This window comes from Amblyomma maculatum, unplaced genomic scaffold, assembly GCF_055883805.1.
Source record: "Amblyomma maculatum isolate TAMU_Amacu unplaced genomic scaffold, ASM5588380v1 scaffold_18, whole genome shotgun sequence".
Lineage (NCBI taxonomy): Eukaryota > Metazoa > Arthropoda > Arachnida > Ixodida > Ixodidae > Amblyomma > Amblyomma maculatum.
In genome coordinates, this window is record NW_028146743.1 from 8,128,042 (window position 1) to 8,149,450 (window position 21,409).

General features: G+C 45.0%; 1 protein-coding gene across 1 annotated transcript in view; it reads left to right on the forward strand.

Annotated features, from left to right (window-relative positions):
* Nucleotides 1–21,409, forward strand: part of LOC146171835 (xaa-Arg dipeptidase-like) — a 72,193-nt gene that overhangs the window by 23,459 nt on the left and 27,325 nt on the right. The window contains exons 2-4 of the mRNA XM_084586347.1: nucleotides 748–893; nucleotides 16,793–16,942; nucleotides 20,645–20,786. Of these exons, the coding sequence (XP_084442473.1) occupies nucleotides 748–893; nucleotides 16,793–16,942; nucleotides 20,645–20,786 (438 nt within the window). The remainder of the gene's footprint in view (nucleotides 1–747; nucleotides 894–16,792; nucleotides 16,943–20,644; nucleotides 20,787–21,409) is intronic.

Below are 21,409 nucleotides of genomic sequence, written 5' to 3' on the forward strand. Positions count from 1 at the left end.
CGGCGCCCCAAGAAGTTGCCGCTATTCGTTTTCATCCATCGCAAATAGCGCGGATAATATCTGTAATGGTGAACACATATTTGCAATAAACAACCTAGAATGCACAATAACTATTCGCACTCATTAGTTGCGGAACAAATAATTGTCGAGAACAGGAAATATCCGCAAAAACATTAATTTCAAAAGAAACCTCCTTAAGGCAGCACCCGAAAATGGAACTGGGGACAAGTGTACTACTTGAAACGTTGCAGCTTTGCGCCAATCAAAGCCACAAGTCCAGAGCAGAAAGAACAAGCGCTCTCAGGACTAGCACATGAAACTTGATTCTAGGGGTTGCTTCCGACGGAGCAGAACAGTCAAGCAGACGACACTCGCTCGACCAACATGAATGCACCCGAACGTTTGTTCCCTCTCCTTAGTTTTGCTTGTTTCAGCTCGGCGCCGCTACACCTGGCAGTCGACAGTCACGTGTTACTGTTAAAGATTTGGCCGGCTGTACTCAGCCTCTTACGTTTCCGGTGGGGCTGTGGAGTTCGGATCCTGTATGGTTGTTGCTTTCAGCAGCAGAGTGGATTTTAGTACAAGGCAGCGTGGTTATCTTACTCTTGGTAGCCTTCTTTGCGTCCAAGATGGTTGCTGCAGACAAACGCTGCGCTCTGAGAACCGGCCACGTACACTCGTTTTCTTTTGCGGAGGCACTTAAGTTACGGACTGCACAAACCGTGATCACATTGTTCATTTCTTCAGGACCTACAGTCGCCATCATGGCAGAGTACGACGCCCTGCCAAATATTGGCCACGCCTGCGGACACAACCTAATCGCCGAGAGCACGGTTGGTGCAGCCCTTGCTGTCATGGAGGCCATGAAGACTACCGATGCCGTCCGTGGCAAGGTGCTGAACGAAGGGCTTATAATTACGATTGTTACTACACCTTCGAGGATATTCGCGTGTTACACTCAAAACATGCTGGTACACGATGTGAGAGGCACTGATCATTGCTTTTCACTGCGAATGTACTACATTCACTATACATTACCCTCTCCCTTCGTTGTTTTATGAATCACGGGAGAAAAAGGAGAATTTCTTGCGTATCACTGTCATCAACTATGTGGGGTAACTCAGTACTCGATCTTGCAAATAGTCTCAATTTCAATAAATGTACGTGAACTCTATTTAATGCAGGAATATAAATTCTGCTTGCATAAGATTTTGCTACTGTTCGCAAATCAGATCATTTGCAATAAATTCCCCTAAAGAGAACACAAATTATCTAATGTAATGGTCTTATCAAAGGACTCCGTAAAAAAATAAAGCCCTAAAATACCCGGCTTGCATTACAAAATGAAAACAAAATAAGCATATTTCTCACACAAACTCTCAGACGCGGTAAACACAATGTACTATAAAAACTATTGTGATTAAGCAGCTCACCAATATTATTTATCATTAACCCAGTTCTGGGTTTAGTGCATCGGGAGTTCTGACCCTAAATAGATGATGCCATATCAGTTATAGAGCCGATGAAAGACTCAGTTTCTAAAGTGCGACACCATGATGAAATCCAGCGCTTTTCCTGCACAAAACTGAAACTGAGCGTATTAGACGCGCATGAAGCTGGGTGAGAATTGTGGGTGAGGGATGTAGTTACTGCGGCGTTCTGTTTAAACTGCATCCGCTATTGTGTCACAGGAGGGGCATGGTTTGAATTCACGCTTATTTCAAGGAAAAATACTGTCATTGTAAACTGCGAGGTCGTCCTTTTTGATAAAGGTAATAAAGTCATGAAACAAAAGAGAAGCCAGCCCTAAACAGGCGCCGTAATCGTAGCCGCGAACGCGCCGTTTTCACAAAGGTGCTTACGCATCCCAAGCGCAGTTTCGGTTTTGTGCGGAAAAAAGCGCCAGATTTCCCGCGCTGCCAGGCTTTAAAAATCAAGTTTTTTCAAAAAATGTCATTGCATCGTCTTACTCTTACCCGCGGCAGTGGCTCAGTGGGCAAGACGTTCGGTTGCTGAACCAGAGTACCCAGATTCAGAGCCAACCATGTTTTGATGGAGATGAAACGCAAAAGCGTCCGTGTGTTTTGCGATGTCAGTGCATGTTAAACATCCCCAGATGGTAGAAAGTAATCTGTAGTCCTCTACTGCGAGACCTCTTTCTTTTTTCACTGCCACCTTGCTCGCTTTCTTTACGTTGCGCTGCGAGTGGGCACTGAGAAGTGTGACATACACTGCGCCCTTTCTTTCCTTAAAACCAATTTATAAACGTCTTGGCCACGGCTTCGAAATGACCACTGGGACTAATTAACCACCTAAAGTGTTCAAAAAATGTTTGCTAGTACTGTTTACCTATTTATCTACGTAATTAGAACAGTTTCGCCGTCAATAACTTTCGCCACCGCTTGGAGTTTGTTTCTAAAACGCATTTTTCTCTCTCTTTTGAACTCCTTGTTAGATTTTTGAAAGTTTTCCCTGAAACAGCAGTTGATGTTCTCTACGCTTTTCTTTGTCGCTGTAGTATACGCCCCGTCCGTCGTGCATAAAAAAAAATGAAAACAATTGAATGTGCTTACTCTTGCCCATACAATATAGAGCGAATAATGTATAATTACATAGTAATAACAGGATGCTAAATACTATTCTTTAAGCGCTCTCTTGGTTTTTAGAAACACTACTCAAGAAGATAGGGTAAACAACATTTCGAGTAGTACGAATAGTCTGGAATGGCTGGTTCCACAGTTACCAAGGCCAGTTGTTCTGGGATCATCCAAGTGCGCCGACTAGTGTAAAAATAGAAGTAGATCTGAATAAAAAAATAAGAGAATGAATAAACTTTACCTTAAGAGTAAACGCGATAGCGTACTCGCTCATCGCCTCACCTCTTGCTACTAAGATGCTACTTAATCAAAACCTTTTACGTTGACTTTTCAGCACGGTATCTTTGGCTTTACGGACCAACACAACTTCAGCCCTGCCTTTACGATTGTCAGCAGCTTGCTGGCGTTCAATCTCGGTTTCTTCCGCACACTTAAGGCACTTCAGTTTTGTTTCTAATGCTAGTACCTTGGCATCCTGCCTTCACTTAACCGCCTAGCTACCTCATACCGAATGGTATACGAATCCCGACTTACGAATTCTTCCTGGTCGTTGCGCATCATACACCTGAAACGAAGCCCCCACACTATTACACTTATCTGGAATAATGTCCGACACCGCCGACGTACTAGTACCAGCCACAGGTCATCACACGTTTTCAAACTCAGTGACATCTGCACACACGAGATTGCTAGTTTCACTTACTAATCACTAAGCATTAATTATTCAGTCAAGACGAAGAATCGAATCCTGGCCGCGGCGGAAGCTTTCCGATGAAAGCGAAAAATAAGGCGCCCGTGGGTTCTGCGATGTCGTGCATGACCTAGCTAGTTGAAATTTCCGGAGTGCCCACAACGGTGTCCCTCATAGCCAGACCCACTTCGGAAAGTTGCACCGCCTAAATCAACCCACCAAACCGACCAATTCAATCAGTCAATCAATCCACACCAGTATCAAACCCCAATCAATCCACCAACACTTATTACATATATCATATACACTCCATACAACGCATTCACTTTTTCACCGGAATTTTTTTTTTTTTTTTACTCGTCCTTGAAGTAGAAGCGCAGTTTGATGATGCACTAGAACGCGAAGGCGACTTACCTTGGCAAATTCATTCCTTAATTCATAAACCTTTACACACGGGGATGACATGAGGCATAAGGGGAAGTAGTTGGGTTAGATGAGGGTTAGGGTACCGCATTCCGAAATGAAGTCTAGCAGGGCACTAAATGTCCACTTGGCTTCTGTACTGGGGGCCGTCCAGTCTTCTTATGCCTGGATGCAGTGGGCGAATGTAGTGGATGAGGAGCCTTGCCGTGCCAGGACAAGCCTAGACAAGATGGTGCGAATCAACCGAATCATCAGGGCCGTTGGGGAAGCCGTTCATGGTTCGGCGCCATCGACTCAGGGTGGATCCGATGTGTACGCTGCATCGGCTCGCGCCTTGTGAGCGAGAAATTGGGCTGGTAGAGAGAGGCCAGAAGGAATCTGAGGATTATTGTCAGGAACAAGGTCACACAAAGGCTCTTCCGCTTATGTTTAAGGCGTGTGATGACAGAATCAGATATGACGAGAGAGACGGGAGAGCAGCAAAGTGGTCCGAGTTGGATGGGTGCCCGTCAAGACAATGCCGGTGGTCTTCATCTAGCTGCACGCCAGCGTCATCGTGGGCATCCCTTCTCATTCCGTTTTTTACATGTGTCCAAGGAATACTTAAAGAGACTTGGGAGGTATTTTGCCTGTAGCAGCAGCGCTGTTTGATGCGGTGTAATGAGGTTTTGTAAAAGCGAGCGCTCAAAGCCTCTTCATGGTCGGTGTAGATGTGAATGCTACAGCCGATTTCTTTGCTGCCGAGGTGAAGTGCCCCGTCAATGGCTGTTGACTCAAGTTCGGTTGCGGACCAGGACCTACGACCACTGTAGTAAGGGACGCGTAGTTTAGAGCCCTCCTTGTATAGAATGCAGTGGTTGCAAACCTGATACCAGTGTCGTCGTCTTGGTATAGTGCGGTGTCGGTGTCAGGTAACAAACATATCAGGTGGGGACTTCCAGTGTCTAGCGCATGAATACCCCACTGAGATCTTTCCTACGGCAATATTAGGACTCGTCCTTGAAAGCTCCCCTTAAGTCAAGGGTACGGCGAACGGCTTTTCGGCGCAATAAACCCAGTACGCTTCGAGTAAACCTGTACAGGAAAGGTTTGGAGAAACATCATTTAATTCCAAAATAACTGCCAGCTCTAGCTCAGCACTCTCGTCGTTTCCTAAGTAATTTAAAAAAATTAAAGAGCACTACAGAATCTGCACTAGAGTAATGCGACGACACGGATGCTGCTGTTGGTTGCTTCTGGTTGCTTCTAGTTGCTTAATTCACTTCTTGTTTACCCATTTAAGCCTTTGGTACTTTCAAATTGCATGCCAATCCCTTCCTGTGCCCTTTTCGGCTCTACGTCCTGTTGTGTGACGTCACATTCTTGACGTCACCCTGATTGACTGGCTTAATTAACTATTTTAGTCTCTGGTACTTTCAAATTGCGCGCCAATCCCTTCCTATGCCCTTTTTTGGCTCGACTTCAGGTTGTGTGGCGTCAAATTCTTGACGTCACCTTAATTGATTGATTTAATTACCTATTTAGTATTTCATACATCCTGACGTCACCCGGAGTGGCTGACGTTATTATCATTATAGTATTTGATACATTAAAATGTGGCGTCAAGCCATTTGCTAATCAGACCATTTTCGCCTTCACTTTTACATTATTTCCCTCTAATTGATTACCTAAAAAACTTGTCGACTCAATTATTTTTTTGGAACAACATTACGTCACCCTCTATCGATTGACACCACTCGTTAACCTCTACCGCTTCTCAATTACTCACAACTGCTGCGGACACGATTTTGCGGACAGAAATCTGTGAGCATAGCGAAGTAATGCTTTCGCATTAAAAAAAAATCTGAAGCGAGACTTCGAGAAAACAGAAGAATGTCTGCTTATGTTACGAGCATCGCTCAAAGCGAGTGGTCAAGAAACCACAACTTAGCAATGTATTTGGCGCATCTTGTTGCGCCCGAAACACGCTTCTAACTGTGCGAAGAGAAGGGAGAAAGTCACGTGGAAAGTTGAAAGGGCAGAGTGTCAAAACTGGCCAAATATGGAGAGAAAATTTCCATGAAAGCGAATAAATTGCGTGGAACATAAAATTGCGATAGTTACTAATTTGCGACTTTACAGACATGAAACCTGTGTTCAGAAAATGAGCGGCGTTCAAATTTAATTTCAAAGGCGAGAGTGATGTAGTTTTTCTTTGAAAGTATTCATTACAATCTGTTGCGCAATCATTTTGTCAAGACCCTTTCAACTGAAAAACATCTGAGCAAGCGACATCATGCTATTCGACTACGATATCTGAATGAAATTTTTACAGTCAACGGCAATCAGTGTCTCCATTTTTTTCGAGGCTCAACCTTTACATAGACATTCAGTAGTCCTGCGGTTAAAACGAAGTCCATAAACTAAAATAAATATATATCGCTTTGCCAGGGTCAGTTTCCAATGGCGGCCTGTCCAGCGGAGCCAGGAATTTTTAGCACCCCCTGCTGCGTCACAGGTCTGACCGCCGCCGTTGTCAGTTGTTCCGCAGCCGCTGGTGACTGAGGGCCAGGGTTTTATGGAGCTTATCATGAGAGGTTGTGGCCAATTACTGCACCAGGGTGGTCAAATCCTGTTCTGGTGAGAGAGTGCGTTGCCAGAGGTGTTCACCGGCATCACGTCGCACCCCAAACCTGTTTACGCAATTCGATCGACACGCGGATTTTTTTTTTTTTTTTAATCCGCTGGAGAACTGCGTGGCACCGGTATTTGAGCCCCGGTCCCCTTGCATCGAGGTGGATGTTCTACCGCTACGCCACCGCCGTTTAACGCTAGAACCATAGCTAGTGAAGCTAGTTTAGCAGTGCTGTTAGAGGAACTAGAGGGTATGAATCGGAATGTCATAGGACTTAGTGAGGTTTGGAGGTCGAATGAGGCATATACTGTACTGAAGGATTGGCATGTGCTGTGTTATCGAGGCTTACCGGAGAGTCGACAACTAGGAGTAGGTTTATTTGTCAATGAGTACATAGCGGGTAATATAGATGAATTCTATAGTATTAACGAGAGGGTGGCAGGCATCGTAATTAGGCTTAATAAGCGGTATAAACTGAAGGTTGTACAGGCCTATGTACCTACATGTAGTTATGATGACCAGGCAGTTGAAAACTTCTATGAAGATGTAGAATCGGCAATGCGAAAAGTAAAGACGCAGTACACTGTACTAATGGGCGACTTCAATGCCAAAGTAGGGAAAAAGCAGGCAGGAGACCAGGCAGTAGGTGACTATGGCATTGGTTCTAGGAATAGCAGGGGGGAGTTACTAGATGAGTTTGCAGAGCGCAATAGCTTAAGAATCATGAATACCTTCTTCAGCAAACGGAAGAACCGGAAATCGACATGAAAAAGTCCTAACGGGGAGACTAAAAATGAAATGGACTTCATAATGTGTTCAAGATGTAGAGGTAATCGGGAAAGTGCGATGCAGTGACCACAGGATGGTGAGGTCCCGAGTTAGCCTAAATCTGAAGAAGGAACGCAACAGATTAGTAAGAAATAAACCCATCAACGAATGAGCGGTGAGGGGGAGGGCAGAAGAGTTCAGGATCTTGCTACAGAATTGATACTCAGCTCTAACCGAGGATGGCGACATTACCCTAGAGGCAAGGAACAATAATTTCAGAGATATCATTACTGAGTGCGCGGTAGAAGTAGGCGGTCGGATAGTTAGAGAGGATACCGGTAAGCTGTCTAAGGAGACGAGAGATTTGATTAAGAAACGCGGGGTATGAAAACTTCCAATCCAACAGACCAGATCGAATTGGCCGAGATATCAAAGCTAATCAATAAGCGCAAGGTGGCCGATATAAGGAAGTATAACATGGAGAAAAATGAGCATGCTGTAAAGAACGAGGAAAGCCTTAAAGCGGTAAAGAAGAAATCGGGCATAGGCAAATACCAGATGTATGCGATAAGGGACAAGGCGGGCAACGTCATCACGAATATGGATAAGATAGTCAAAGTAGCCGAGTAGTTCTATACTGATCTCTACAGTAGCCAAAGTAGTCAGCACCATAACGAGTTTGGCGGTAGGGAAAAACAGTCAGACGTTCCACCAGTGACGAAGGATGAGGTCAAGAAAGCATTAGAAACTATGAAAAGGGGGAAATCAGATTGAGAGGATCAGAAAACTACAGATTTGCTGAAGGACGGGGGGGATATCGTGCTATAAAAACTGGCCACCCTGTATACGCAGTGCCTGGTGTCATCGACGGTACAGGAACCATGGAAGAATACAAACATTACCCTCATTCATAAGAAAGGTGACTCTAAGGACCTTAAAAATTACAGCTCAATCAGCTTACTGTCTGTACGTATAAAGTATTTACTAAGGTAATCGCTAATAGAATCAGGAAAACCTTAGACTTCAATCAAGCAAAGGAGTCCGCAGGTTTTTAGAAACGCGACTCGACTATCGATCATATCCATACCATTAATTAGGTGATAGAAAAATTCTCGGAATGTAACCAGCCCTTATACATAGCATTCATTGATTACGAAAATGTATTTGACTCAGTAGAAACCTCGGCGATGATACAGGCATTGCGAAATCAGGGAATAGTTGAGCCGTACTTGAATGTGCTGGAAGATATATATATATATATATATATATATATAGTGGCTGCATAGCGACTATCATCATCATCATCATCATCATCAGCCTGACTATACCCACTGCACGGCGAAGGCCTCTCCCATGTTTCTCCACCTAACCCGGTTCTGTGCTAGCTGCATCCACTTGACCCCTGCGAACTTCTTAACCTCATCAGCCCACCTAACTTTCTACCGCCCCCTGCTACGCTTTAATTCCCTTGGAATCCAGTTTGTTACCCTAAGCGACCATCGGGTATCCTCTCTTCGCACTACGTGTCCTGCCCATGTCCATCGGTTATCCTCTCTTTGCACTACGTGTCCTGCCCATGTCCATTTCTTCTTCTTAATTTCCACTAGAATGTCGGTAACTTGAGTTATTTCTCTTAGCAACTCTGCACGCTTCCTATCTCTTAATGTTACCCCTACCATTTTTTCGTTTCATAGCCCTCTGGGTTGTCCTCAACTTAAGTAGAACTCTCTTGGTTAGCCTCCACGTTTCAGCTCCATAGGTGAGTACAGATAAGATGCAACTGTTATATACTTTCGTCTTTAGCGATACCGATAAGCTGCTAGTTATAATCTGTGAATGCTTGCAAAATGCGCTCTATCCCAATCTCATTCTTCTTGACTGAAGATAAAGCGCACAGGAATACGCACACAAGAGAAGAAGACACAGGACACGCGCTAATCTTCTCTTGTGTGCGTCTTCCTGTGCGCTTTATCTTCAGTCAAGTTGCAATGCACCATCTAGCCCAACTTCGTTTTGTTAAACTCATTCTTGTTATTTCCTTTTCATGGTCCGGATCTGCGGTTACTACCTGTCCTAAGTAGACATATTCGTTTACTACTTCCAGTACTTCGCAACCTAATGTAAACTGCTGTTCCTTCCTGAGGCTGTTGAACATTACCTTAGTCTTCTGCATATTGATTTTCAAGCCTACCTTTCTACGTTTACTGTCTAGGTCACCAATCATTATTTGCAGTTCATCCCCCGAGTTGCTGAGCAAGGCACTGTCATCAGAAAATCACAGATTACTGAGGTATTCTCCATCTACCCTTATCCCTAACTGCTCCCATTCCAAGTCTCGGAATACTTCCTATAAGCAAGCTGTGAATAGTACTGGGGAGATTGTGTCTCCTTGCCTAACACCTTTCTTTATGGGAATTTTGTTACTTTCTTTGTGCAGACCTATGGTTGCTGTGCAGCCACTATATATATCTACCAGCACCTTCACGTACGGCTTGTCTACCCCCTGATTTTGCAATGCCTGCATCGCCGCCGAGATTTCAACTGAGTCAAATGCTTTTTCGTAATCAGTTAATGCTATGTATAAGGGCTGGCTATATTCCGAGCATTTTTCTGTCACCTGATTGATGGTATGGATATGATCGATAGTAGAGTACCGTTTCCGAAAACCTGCTTGATCATTTGCTTGATTGCAGTCTAAGGTTATCTTGATTCTATTAGCGATTACCTTAGTAAATCTCTTATACGTAACAGACAGTAAGCTGATTGGTCTGTAATTTTTAAGGTCCTTAGAGTCCCTTTTCTTATGAATGAGGATAATGTTTGCATTGTTCCTTGGCTCCGGTACCGTCGATGACACCAGGCACTGCGTATACAGGGTTGCCAGTTTTTCTAACACGATATCCCCCCCCCCCCCCCCCCCCCCCCCCCCCCCGTCCTTCAGCAAATCTGTAGTTATCTGATCCTCTCCAGCTGATTTCCCCCTTTTCATAGTTTCTAATGCTTTCTTGACCTCGTCCTTCGTCACTGGTAAAACGTCTGACTGTTTTTCCCTACCGCCAATCTCATTACGGTCCTGACTGCTTTGGCTACTGTAGAGATCTGTATAGAACTCCTCGGCTACTTTGACTATCTTGTCCATAGTCGTGATGACGTTGCCTGCCTTGTCCCTTATCGCATACATCTGGTTTTTGCCTATGCCAAATTTCTTCTTTACCGCTTTAAGGCTTCCCCCGTTCTTTACAGCATGCTCAATTTTCTCCATGTCATACTTCCTTATATCGGCCACCTTGCGCTTATTCATTAGCTTTGATATCTCAGCCAATTCAATCTGGTCTGTTGCATTGGAAGCTTTCATACTCTGGCGTTTCTTAATGAAATCTTTTGTCTCCTTAGACAGCTTACCGGTATCCTTTTTAACTATCCTACCGCCTGCCTCTACCGCACATTCAGTAATGTTATCTCTGAAATTATTGTTCATTGCTTCTAGGGTAATGTCGCCATCCTCGTTTAGAGCTGAATATCTGTTCTGTAGCGAGAGCTTGAACTCTTCTGCCCTCCCCCTCCCCGCTAATTCATTGATAGGTTTCTTTCTTACTAATCTGTAGCGTTCGTTCTTCAGATTTAGGCTAATTCGGGACCTCACCATCATGTGGTCACTGCATCGCACTTTCCTGATTACCTCTACATCTTGCATAATGGCGGGGGTTGAACACATTATTAAGTCAATTTCATTTTTAGTCTCCCCGTTAGGACTTTTCCATGTCCATTTCCGGTTGTTCCGTTTGCTGAAGAAGGTATTCATGATTCTTAAATTATTGCGCTCTGCCACGACCGCCTTTATTGCTTGTCGACCTGCTCATCGCCGCCGCCTCCATAGCCCCCGATTTGTTGTGGCTTTTTTAGTTCACCCGAGCGCCGCTGCCCTCCGTGGCGCCACAACTTACTCCCACCTAAGGCTCCTCTAAAAAAATAGAGGAGCCTTACCCCCACCTAGTCTGCCTCGATGCGCGCGCGGGTGTTGAGGCACCCCACCCCACGCTATCGTCGGTCGCGTGTTGTGCTGCTTTTACTGTTGTGTTTATCCCTCGTGTATGCATGTACGCCTTCGCAATGTGTTTTTGGCTATTAAGGCGAAAGCCTTTCTATAGCTCACTGAAGAAATCCAGTGCGCGAGAGTTGTGCGCTGATGTGTCACGATCATCCTGAAGATATTATCAGAAAAATAAATTTCCTGTCTCCATGCTTTCCGAGAACACCGTAGAATATGCACTGGAGAATTACGTAAGCCTGTGCTGTCCACGAAATGCGTCAGTGCGATTCCCCGTACGACAGATACTGCGCCTTTCCCGCTTGTTGGTAAAAAGTCTAAAAAAAAAAATAGCGCAGGGATAGAACGGGGACAAGCAATTATAGAACTTCCCTGTAAAGCAACTCCCTTCCTGTAAAGCAATTATAGAACGCCGGCGAAATTTGATGCGTTCAACGGAACGCTGGTTGTGTTCGACAAGGGGCGCGAGGTACTGAATGTGTGCTGCAGCAGCAAACTCAGGCTTTCGCATTTCTCCTCGGTAGATTCTGCAGTGCTCTCAGATTTTCTTTTTTTTTTTCTTTTTTTTGCGTGGTGCCAGAATACGAGCCGGAAATTTTATTACGGCAAACAGCATTTAATTTTCGTGGGGCACCAATGCACCAAGGACGCAACTGAGCCTCACAGAATGGCGCTTCAGGCTAAAAAGTTAAATTGGTTCACAGGAAAGGAAAGGCGCAGCAACTGTCACACTTGCTCTGTGGACACCCGAACCGCGCCGTAAGGGAAGGGATGAAGGTGGGAGTGAAAGTGGATAGAGAGAAAGGGGAGCCGTAGTGGAGGGCTACGGAGTAATTTCGACCACCTGGGGATCTTTAACGTGCGCTGACATCGCACAGCACACGACGCCTCTTCGTTTCGCCTCCATCGAAACGCAGCCGCCGCGGTCGGGTTCGAACCCGGGAACTCCGGCACAGTAGTCGGGCGTCTTACTTATCCAGAAAATCGGGAGGCCACTTGTTTGGGGAATTTCACCTCCGACCTTGCAGAACAGCATACACAACGGAAAGTCATCAATGCTAAGCCAAAATCACGGAAGGTATTTGAAGTGCAGGAACTTTCCCGCGCTCGCATAAAAAAAATCACATGTTTAGCGCACAAAATCCAGTTTGGCTATCGCTTATTATATTTTTTTTTGTAAATTTCGTTAACGACTACCAGTCCAGTGACCCTCCTGATTACAAAATAGGAGGTGTATGCATGGTGTACATTTTGTTTTAAATAGGCGGAAAACGGCGTGGCGTCACCGCAGCTGCGTTGTTGCATATAGGACGAGCAGAATTTAGTTTTGCGGCTGTGCAGGAAAAAAATGGCTAAGCAAATAGCACTGCAGCCGCACCTACCATACAGCTGCTTTTTCAGCTAGTTCAAGAATGAAATAACTACAGCTCTGGAAAACATCAATATCATAAATGGTTTATGGGAACAGCTAGCTACGAGCTCACCGACAACGCTAAGAGCGGGAGCCTGCTCCGGTTCCTCACAGAAAAAAATTTACATGAGTTTCTATATTATGCCTTATGGCGAGCTCGCGTAAAAAAAAAAAAAAAGAAAAAAGAAAAAGAAAAAAAAAACTGCGAGCGCGAGATGTCGGCTCTCGCAAACGCATGTTCTCGGGTGCCAGCGACCCAGGACAGGCCTCTAAGCTGGCGGCACCCGCTCGTAACATTTATGCATGACCACAGAAAGCTAATATATGCCTATACTTCCAAGTGATTTTGCTCAGCAGCAGCTATCAAGCTAAACACAGCCGGACTGTAGTTGTCCATACTATAGCGGCAGCGACGGCGCGCGCCGAAATGAGGGGAAGTTGTGGCGCCACCTGGCGCGGCGCGCAGTCTCTACTGAGGAATCACGTGATATTTTCGCGGACACGCGCTGCCGTAGGAGGCGGCGCGATGAACAGGTCGCCAAGTAATAAAGCCGGTGGTGCGCTCTGCAAACTCAACTAGCAACTCCCCCTGCTATTCCTAGAACCAATGCCATAGTCATCTACTGCCTTGTCTCCTGCCTGCTTTTTCCCTACCTTGGCATTGAAGTCGCCCATTAGTACAGTATACTGCGTCTTTACTTTTCGCATTGCCGTTTCTACATCTTCGTAGAAGCTTTCAACTGCCTAGTTATCATAACAACATGTGGGTGCATAGGCCTGTACAACCTTCAGTTTATATCGCTTATTAGGCCTAATTACGATGCCTGCCACCCTCTCATTAATACTATAGTATTCATCTATATTACCCGCTATATACTTATTGACAAGGAAACCTACTCCTAGTTGTCGCCTCTCTGGTAAACCTCGATAACACAGTACATGGCCATCCTTCAGTACATCAGTACAGTATATGCCTCATTCGGCCTCCTAACCTCACTAAGCCCTATGATATCCCATTTCATACCCTCTAGTTCCTCTAACAGTACTGCTAAACTAGCTTCACTAGCTAGGGTTCTAGCGTTAAACGTTGCTAGGGTCAGTTTCCAATGGCGACCTGTCCAGCGAAGCCAGAAATTCTTAGCACCCTCTGTTGCGTCACAGGTCTGACCGCCGACGTGGTCAGTTGTTCCGCAGCCGCTGGTGACTGAGGGCCGGGGTTTTATGGAACTAATCGTGAGAGGTTGCTGCTAATTACTGCACCATGGTGGCCAACTCCTGTTCTGGTGAGGGAGTGCGTTGCTGGAGGTGTTCACCGGCATCAGGTCGCACCACAAACCTGTTTATGCAATTCCATCGACACGCGGATTTTTTTTCTTTTTTCTTTTAATTCGGTGGAGAATTGCGCGGCACCGGGATTTGAACCCCGTAGCGGTAGAACATCCGCTTCGCATGCAAAGCGGACCGGGATTTGAACCCCGGTCCGCTTTGCATGCGAGGCGGATGTTCTACCGCTACACCACCGCTGCTAACCTACAGCAACCATAGTTCTGCATGAAGAAAGTAACAAAATTCCCATAAAGAAAGGTGTTAGGCAAGGAGACACAATCTCCCCAGTACTATTCAGAGCTGGCTTAGAGGAAGTATTCAGAGATTTGGAATGGGAGCAGTTAGGGATAAGGGTAGATGGAGAATACCTCAGTAATCTGCGATTTGCTGATGACATTGCCTTGCTAAGCAACGGGGGGCATGAACTGCAAATAATGATTGATGACCTAGACAGGAAAAGTAGAAAGGTAGGCTTGAAAATCAATATGCACAAGACTAAGGTAATGTTCAACAGCCTCGGGAAGGAACGGCAGTTTACATTAGGTAGCGAAGTATTGGAAGTAGTAGGCGAATATGCCTACTTAGGACAGGTAGTAAAAGCAGATTCGGACCATGAAAAGGAAATAACAAGAAGAATAAGATTGGGATGCAGCGCATTTCGCAAGCACTCGCAGATTATGACTAGCAGCTTACCGGTATCGCTCAAGAGGAAAGTATACAACACTTGCATCTTGCCTGCACTCGACTATGGGGCTGAAACGTGGAGGCTAACAACTCAGAGGGCTATGGAACGAAAAATGGTAGGGGTAACATTAAGAGATAGGAAGCGTGCAGAGTGGGTCAGAGAAATAGCTCAAGTTACTGACATTCTAGTGGAACTTAAGAAGAAGAAATGGGCATGGGCAGGACATGTAGTGCGAAGAGAAGATAACCGATGGTCGCTTAGGGTAACAAACTGGATTCCAAGGGAAGGAAAGTGTAGCAGGGGGCGGCAGAAAGTTAGGTGAGCGGATGAGGTTAAGAAGTTCGCAGGGGTCAAGTGGAGGCAGCTAGCACAGAATCGGGTTAAGTGGAGAAATGCGGGAGAGGCCTTCGCCCTGCAGTGGGTATAGTCAGGCTGATGATGATAATGATATCGCTTTAGAACACCTAGATGTTCATGAGATTTAATTCATACCTCTATCATTCTTTGGGCAATAAATTAAAGGAAACACAGCTAGAAACTGGATCATTGCTTTAACTAGCTATAGTCTCTACCCATGCATGCGCAAAAATTTGCCCGATAAGGCTGATCTTACTCTTTGTGGAGACTGCGGGATATTTTTTTTTTTTCTTCTTTTAGTCATTACACAATTTTGTTTCAAAAACAGCGAAATATACGTCGGTACGGCTGTGAAGCTGATAACATAGCAATGTGGGCATTTTACGCGCGGCAGAACTGAACTAAACGACCAATAATTGACCAAAATTATTTAATCATTCTTTTTAAGTCTTAGCTTAAGGGTAATGGTTGTATTGCGAAAGAGAAGAATGCAAAAATCGAAGTCAAGCGCAATTTTTAACAAAACAGCGTTAAGAAATCCGTATCGCAACGAGGCCTACGTCGCCGTCGTTGTCCGTTAGGTAGAAATTCCTGCCAGTGAAAAATCCTGATTGTGGACATAACGACACTACATCACCATGACTTTGTGCGTGAGTCTCAAACAATCCACAACGCTCATGCAAACGTAACGTCACAAGTGAGAAGAAAGGGAATAAGACATGACATGTAATAGAAATGAAAGACCCGCCGCATGCATTATTTTACTAAATGATTATGAAATTCACTTCGTTTAAAAAAAAATTAGGTTGCCTGTGGATTCGAGCCAACGACCTTTATTTTGTGAGCCAGACACGCTACCGATGAGCCCGCGCAAGAGAATAATTTTCTTAGTTCTATATATGGCATTTAATTCAGCGGGACAATGTTTTACGTATATGATCAGGCACGTTAGCACGACTTTGAAACGAGAGAGAGGGAGGAAGAGAGAAACAAAAAACTAAGCCAGGGAGGTTAACTAGGCGGTGCCCAGAAGGCTACCCTACACGTGGGGAAGGAAACAAGGGGAGAAAAAGGGAAGAAAGAGCGGCAATGAAAGCGACACCTGTCCATGACCCACTACGGTAAATGGACCGAAGGCTCACGCTTTAGGTCTAGAATCGAGGACTCGGCCCCGTGTCCTTTAAACATGTTAGGAGCGCCTTCACCGCTTTCCTTTGTGGTGAAGGTTTTGTCCAAGGCCAAAGAATCTTTGCCTATATGAGAGGACGAGAGTCAAAGCGGTGGAGTGGAGCTGTCACAAGTGCAGGTAGTCACAAAGCATGTGCCGAATGGTTTCAGTTACGCATTTTTTTTTTTTCATACATAGTTGTATCTTACGGCTGCATATGCTAATGAGCCTGTGTGAATGTGCAATTGCGAGGGACCCTACTTTCGCATCACACCCTTAAAGGGCGGAGCTTAACTTTCCCCTTATTATTTTTTTTTTTACAGAATTATCACCTGGGGTCAAAAGTCATAATGAATGCTATTTGAGTTCTCTCTCCTAAACGCCTACGCAAATTGGCTCCACTGGCGTTCCAAGAGCAGCAAATGCATATGCAATTAGTTGACGTGGAATACAAAGGAAGAAAATGTGATTTCAATCATGGTGCCACGTGCGCTAATTGAGTGCTGTTTTCTGTGGCCCGGTAATTAAACTACTGGCTTGCTTCCTTCAGTCACACATTAGGAGCGTTGTCTGTAGTACTGTTCTGCTTCAGAAAACTGCGCAGTGTACTTCACGGCGCCGCTCACTAAGCGAATGGATTGGTCAGATACTTTGTTATTGGAGGAAGTGGCCCTAATTGCTTTCGCGATCATGTCTACACGCAGTTGGTCGTCTTGGGGACGCCGGCAGAGGAAAACTGCGGCGGCAAGGCGATACTTCTTCAGAAGGGAGCGTTCAGTGACATTGACGTGGCTATGATGGCCCATCCTGCAGTCGAAGACACGGTCCGACCAAATGCTGTTGCGAGGCAAAAGGTATGAGGTCATGTGGCAAGAATGACAAGCCCACGTCTTGGGTGCAGAGCTCTATAGAAAATGAATGAAAAATACATCTCACCAGTGTACGGTGAAAACGGTAGGATTCTAAGCAGTACCCACATAGGAGCGGGTGGAGGTGGTGGATAAAATATTATTCTAGTTTTTCACAAATGCCCAGAGGTTAAATGTTTTATAGCATGAAGTTGTCCGTGCCATACAAAAAGGAAAGAACACAACGCGCTGTTCTAGCACAGTACTGAAGACGGCAAGAATCTGAACTAGCCGAACAAGTTTCAGTGGAGGCCGAGGTGGTCAATAAAGTAGATCGCTTTGAGTTCACATCTGCCGCCACTGTGGAAACAGTCACTCATCCAACCTTTGCGAGGAGGCTGGGAGATTGTTTTCAATGGAACCCTAATAAATCCTTCAACTCGTTGCAATTTTTCAAAATGCTGCATAAGTCAATATTTTAATATTTATGTCACATACTCTTGCTTTTCCGGTTTGCGATACGCCATTTTATGCGACGTATCACTGCAAAAGTGGAAGTGACCAGAAATACTTTGCAGAAACTCGGCTCTTGCAACAAACTCGATATAGCATCATCGTCGCGCTTGTGACCAACGATATAATAAACATTAATTCTCTCCTTTCATTAGGTCTTCTCGCGCAACCTTCAAGTAGCACTAGGCAGGCATCTAACTCCATTCCCACGCTCAGATTAACGATCAGAACCGAATTGTAGTTGGAGTGACGCGGTAGTGCCCATCATGCGTTAAACCTTCTGCAAAAATGGCGAGAATTGGGCCTAGTTGGTTATTCATATTAATTTCACCGCGCTAACACATTGAACGACAGAAAAGACAAACACCACGGAGCGCGAACTAACAACTGGTTTTAATGGATGAAACGGAAGTCATTTTATACACAAAACGTGATGGTCATCAAACAAACATAAGCAACGAGGAAACATGAGGAAACAATCATCGCAGGGAACAAAGGCATACAGCTAGGCACACTCACCGCGATAATCTAAGCAATTCAACTTCTTTCGCAGACAACGACAGTGATACGTTGCTGATACACATATCGGCCCCGACGGATTTTATTTCAAACGCTTCTGTGATCTCTCTTTCGGTTTTATTATCAGAATGCGAAATAACAGCGGTTTTTTCAAATTGAGGCTTACATTTGCAGTGCTGGCAATGCGTAGCCAGCTTCCCTGGATGAGCGATTGATTTGCAATTGTTAGCATGCTCATTTAGCCTTTTGTTTATGCACCGACCCGTTTGGCCGACATACTTCAATCCGCATGAGAGGGGGATGGAATAAACCACGCCTGTATCGTATTCGACGTGTTTCCTCTCATGGTTGGTGGTGCAACGTAGTTTGGGTGTTTCATCGAGTCTGTTTATTTTTGCGCACAACCCCGATAGCTTTTTGGGTGCCGTGAACACCACAGGAACTTCGGGCCTGCCTGCAATCTTTTTTAGACCTTGCGATACTCCGTGTACATACGGGATGACAGTCGGACGCGTGATCTTCTTGGAACCTTCAGGGTGATTTTTTTCTTTATTTTTTGCGGTCAATGTTTTTAGGATTTTTTCTGAAATCGAGGCCAGGAGAATATCAGGGTACCCGCTATCTTTTAACCTTGCCACCTGTTGGATAATTCCTTGCTCTACCTTATGCACGCATGACTTCCTGATGCTCTGAATTATACATGTATTAGCGATGGACCGTTTGATTAATTTTGAGTGTCCGGAATCATGCCTTAAAATCGCCTTCTCTCCTTTTGTCTTGTAAAGCCTCGAAATTCATAAGGGCCTAGAGCACACGTGTTGGCTTTACAAGACAAAAGGAGAGAAGGCGATTTTAAGGTATGATTCCGGACACTCAAAATTAATCAAACGGTCCATCGCTAATACATGTATAATTCAGAGCATCAGGAAGTCATGCGTGCATAAGGTAGAGCAAGGAATTATCCAACAGGTGGCAAGGTTAAAAGATAGCGGGTACCCTGATATTCTCCTGGCCTCGATTTCAGAAAAAATCCTAAAAACATTGACCGCAAAAAATAAAGAAAAAAATCACCCTGAAGGTTCCAAGAAGATCACGCGTCCGACTGTCATCCCGTATGTACACGGAGTATCGCAAGGTCTAAAAAAGATTGCAGGCAGGCCCGAAGTTCCTGTGGTGTTCACGGCACCCAAAAAGCTATCGGGGTTGTGCGCAAAAATAAACAGACTCGATGAAACACCCAAACTACGTTGCACCACCAACCATGAGAGGAAACACGTCGAATGCGATACAGGCGTGGTTTATTCCATCCCCCTCTCGTGCGGATTGAAGTATGTCGGCCAAACGGGTCGGTGCATAAACAAAAGGCTAAATGAGCATGCTAACAATTGCAAATCAATCGCGCATCCAGGGAAGCTGGCTAAGCATTGCCAGCACTGCAAATGTAAGCCTCAATTTGAAAAAACCGCTGTTATTTCGCATTCTGATAATAAAACCGAAAGAGAGATCACAGAAGCGTTTGAAATAAAATCCGTCGGGGCCGATATGGGTATCAGCAACGTATCACTGTCGTTGTCTGCGAAAGAAGTTGATTTGCTTAGATTATCGCGATGAGTGTGTCTAGCTGTATGCCTTTGTTACCTGCGATGATTGTTTCCTCATGTTTCCTCGTTGCTTATGTTTGTTTGATGACGACCCCGTTTTGTGTATAAAATGACTTCCGTTTCATCCATTAAAACCAGTTGTTAGTTCGCGCTCCGTGGTGTTTGTCTTTTCTGTCGTTCAATGTGTTAGCGCAGTGAAACCAATACAAACCTTCTGCAGTGTACCAATATATATGGTGAACGCCTGATGGAGTTGAGTGAAGCCAGACACTGGAATGAAGTGGCGATCAAGGTACAAACAACCTCAAAAGTTGGACAGTGATATATCGTTTCTATTACTAATCTAATAAAATTCTGCCTAAATCTCCTGTTTTGTGAATTCTCCTTACATGAATTGTCTTCAAATTTTATTTGCAGTACTAATATGTGTGCTAAGCATGTTTGTTTCGTACAGACTACCTAATTATTGTGTTTCGTGTATTTTGCTTGCACTTTGTTGTGTTATTTTCCAAATGTGTACATTTACAGTATGAGGTTTGTGTACGTCATGATTAATTCTTCAGCCCTTCGCTGTATGCGGCTAAACTTGACTGTAATGCTGTAGTTGCACCAGTCATCGGCTCTTCGCACGACCGGTACAACGAACCGGTACGTGCAAAGTGTCAAGGTGCCACGACTGGTACCTCCCCATCCTCTCATTGGGACTTGGGGTGGTCCGGATTTGTACACCAAGGGCGCTCTCTTCTGGACCCACGCCTTGGTCACGTGACCCTGGAGCTAGAAAAGCGGTCTCCAACTAAAAGCGGGATCGTCCTCCTTCAGCGGAAGAGTGCAGCTGTTCAGACCTTCAAAGAGGCTGTAGCCTTTCTTCACTTCTTTCGGGCCGTATGATCAAAATAAAGGCCCATTTTCAAAATTCGCAGAGTACGCAGTCAGCACCTCGCACCAACGCTTTCTAAAAAAAAAAAAAAAAAGTAGTTCCGATACATACATACATGTAGTGCTTCCGTCAGTACCAGAGTTGCAGTGCCCTGAACGTTGCCATTTATGGGCGCCCCATTCACCGCTTTTACAGACAACTGTGCACTTCCGAGGGAAAACAGCTCACGCCGCGGTGCGTCCCTGGGAAGGAGTAAACGCGCTGGATGCGGCCGTGGCCTCGTACGTCAACATCTCCCTGCTTAGGCAGCAGCTGAACCCAAGCAGCAGAATACACGGTGGGTAGGCATTGACTGCATTCCGCTATGGCAGCCGTGTTTCGAATAGTCGTGACCAAAATTTGAAACAACTTAGAGAATACGACTTATTTCTCTTTGTTGCAGTGTGCCTGGAAGGCTCCGTTTTTGCTCTTTTCATTCGGCAGTGTTGTTAGCGAATGCTACACTTTATGCGTGAAGAAGGGCACGTTCGGGATGTCTGATCGGCGTGACGGCTTCACGCAGTACGAGAAAGTCACCTTCGAGCCAACCTCTGATTATATTTTAACCTTAATTGATCTCGTTGTATCATTATAACATACAATACAACGCGTCACCGGCGTTGTACTGTACGTTTTCCGCCGTTAGATGAGCCCTTGCCGACATGAACACAAAAACAAAATATTCCTTAAAAAAAAATCGCCTTATCACATCAGGAGCGAAACGCGTAAAACGTGCATAACATAACCAAACATTTTTTCTACATCTCGAGAAATGAGAAATGGAGGAACAAAAGTGAACGCGTTCAAAGGGCACACATTGCTGGATAATAGTGTACTCGCTGGCAGCAACGCATTGTTATTGAACGTATACGCCTCCTACTGACGCGATCATTGCTTGCGTCTAACTTAGTTCATCTGAAG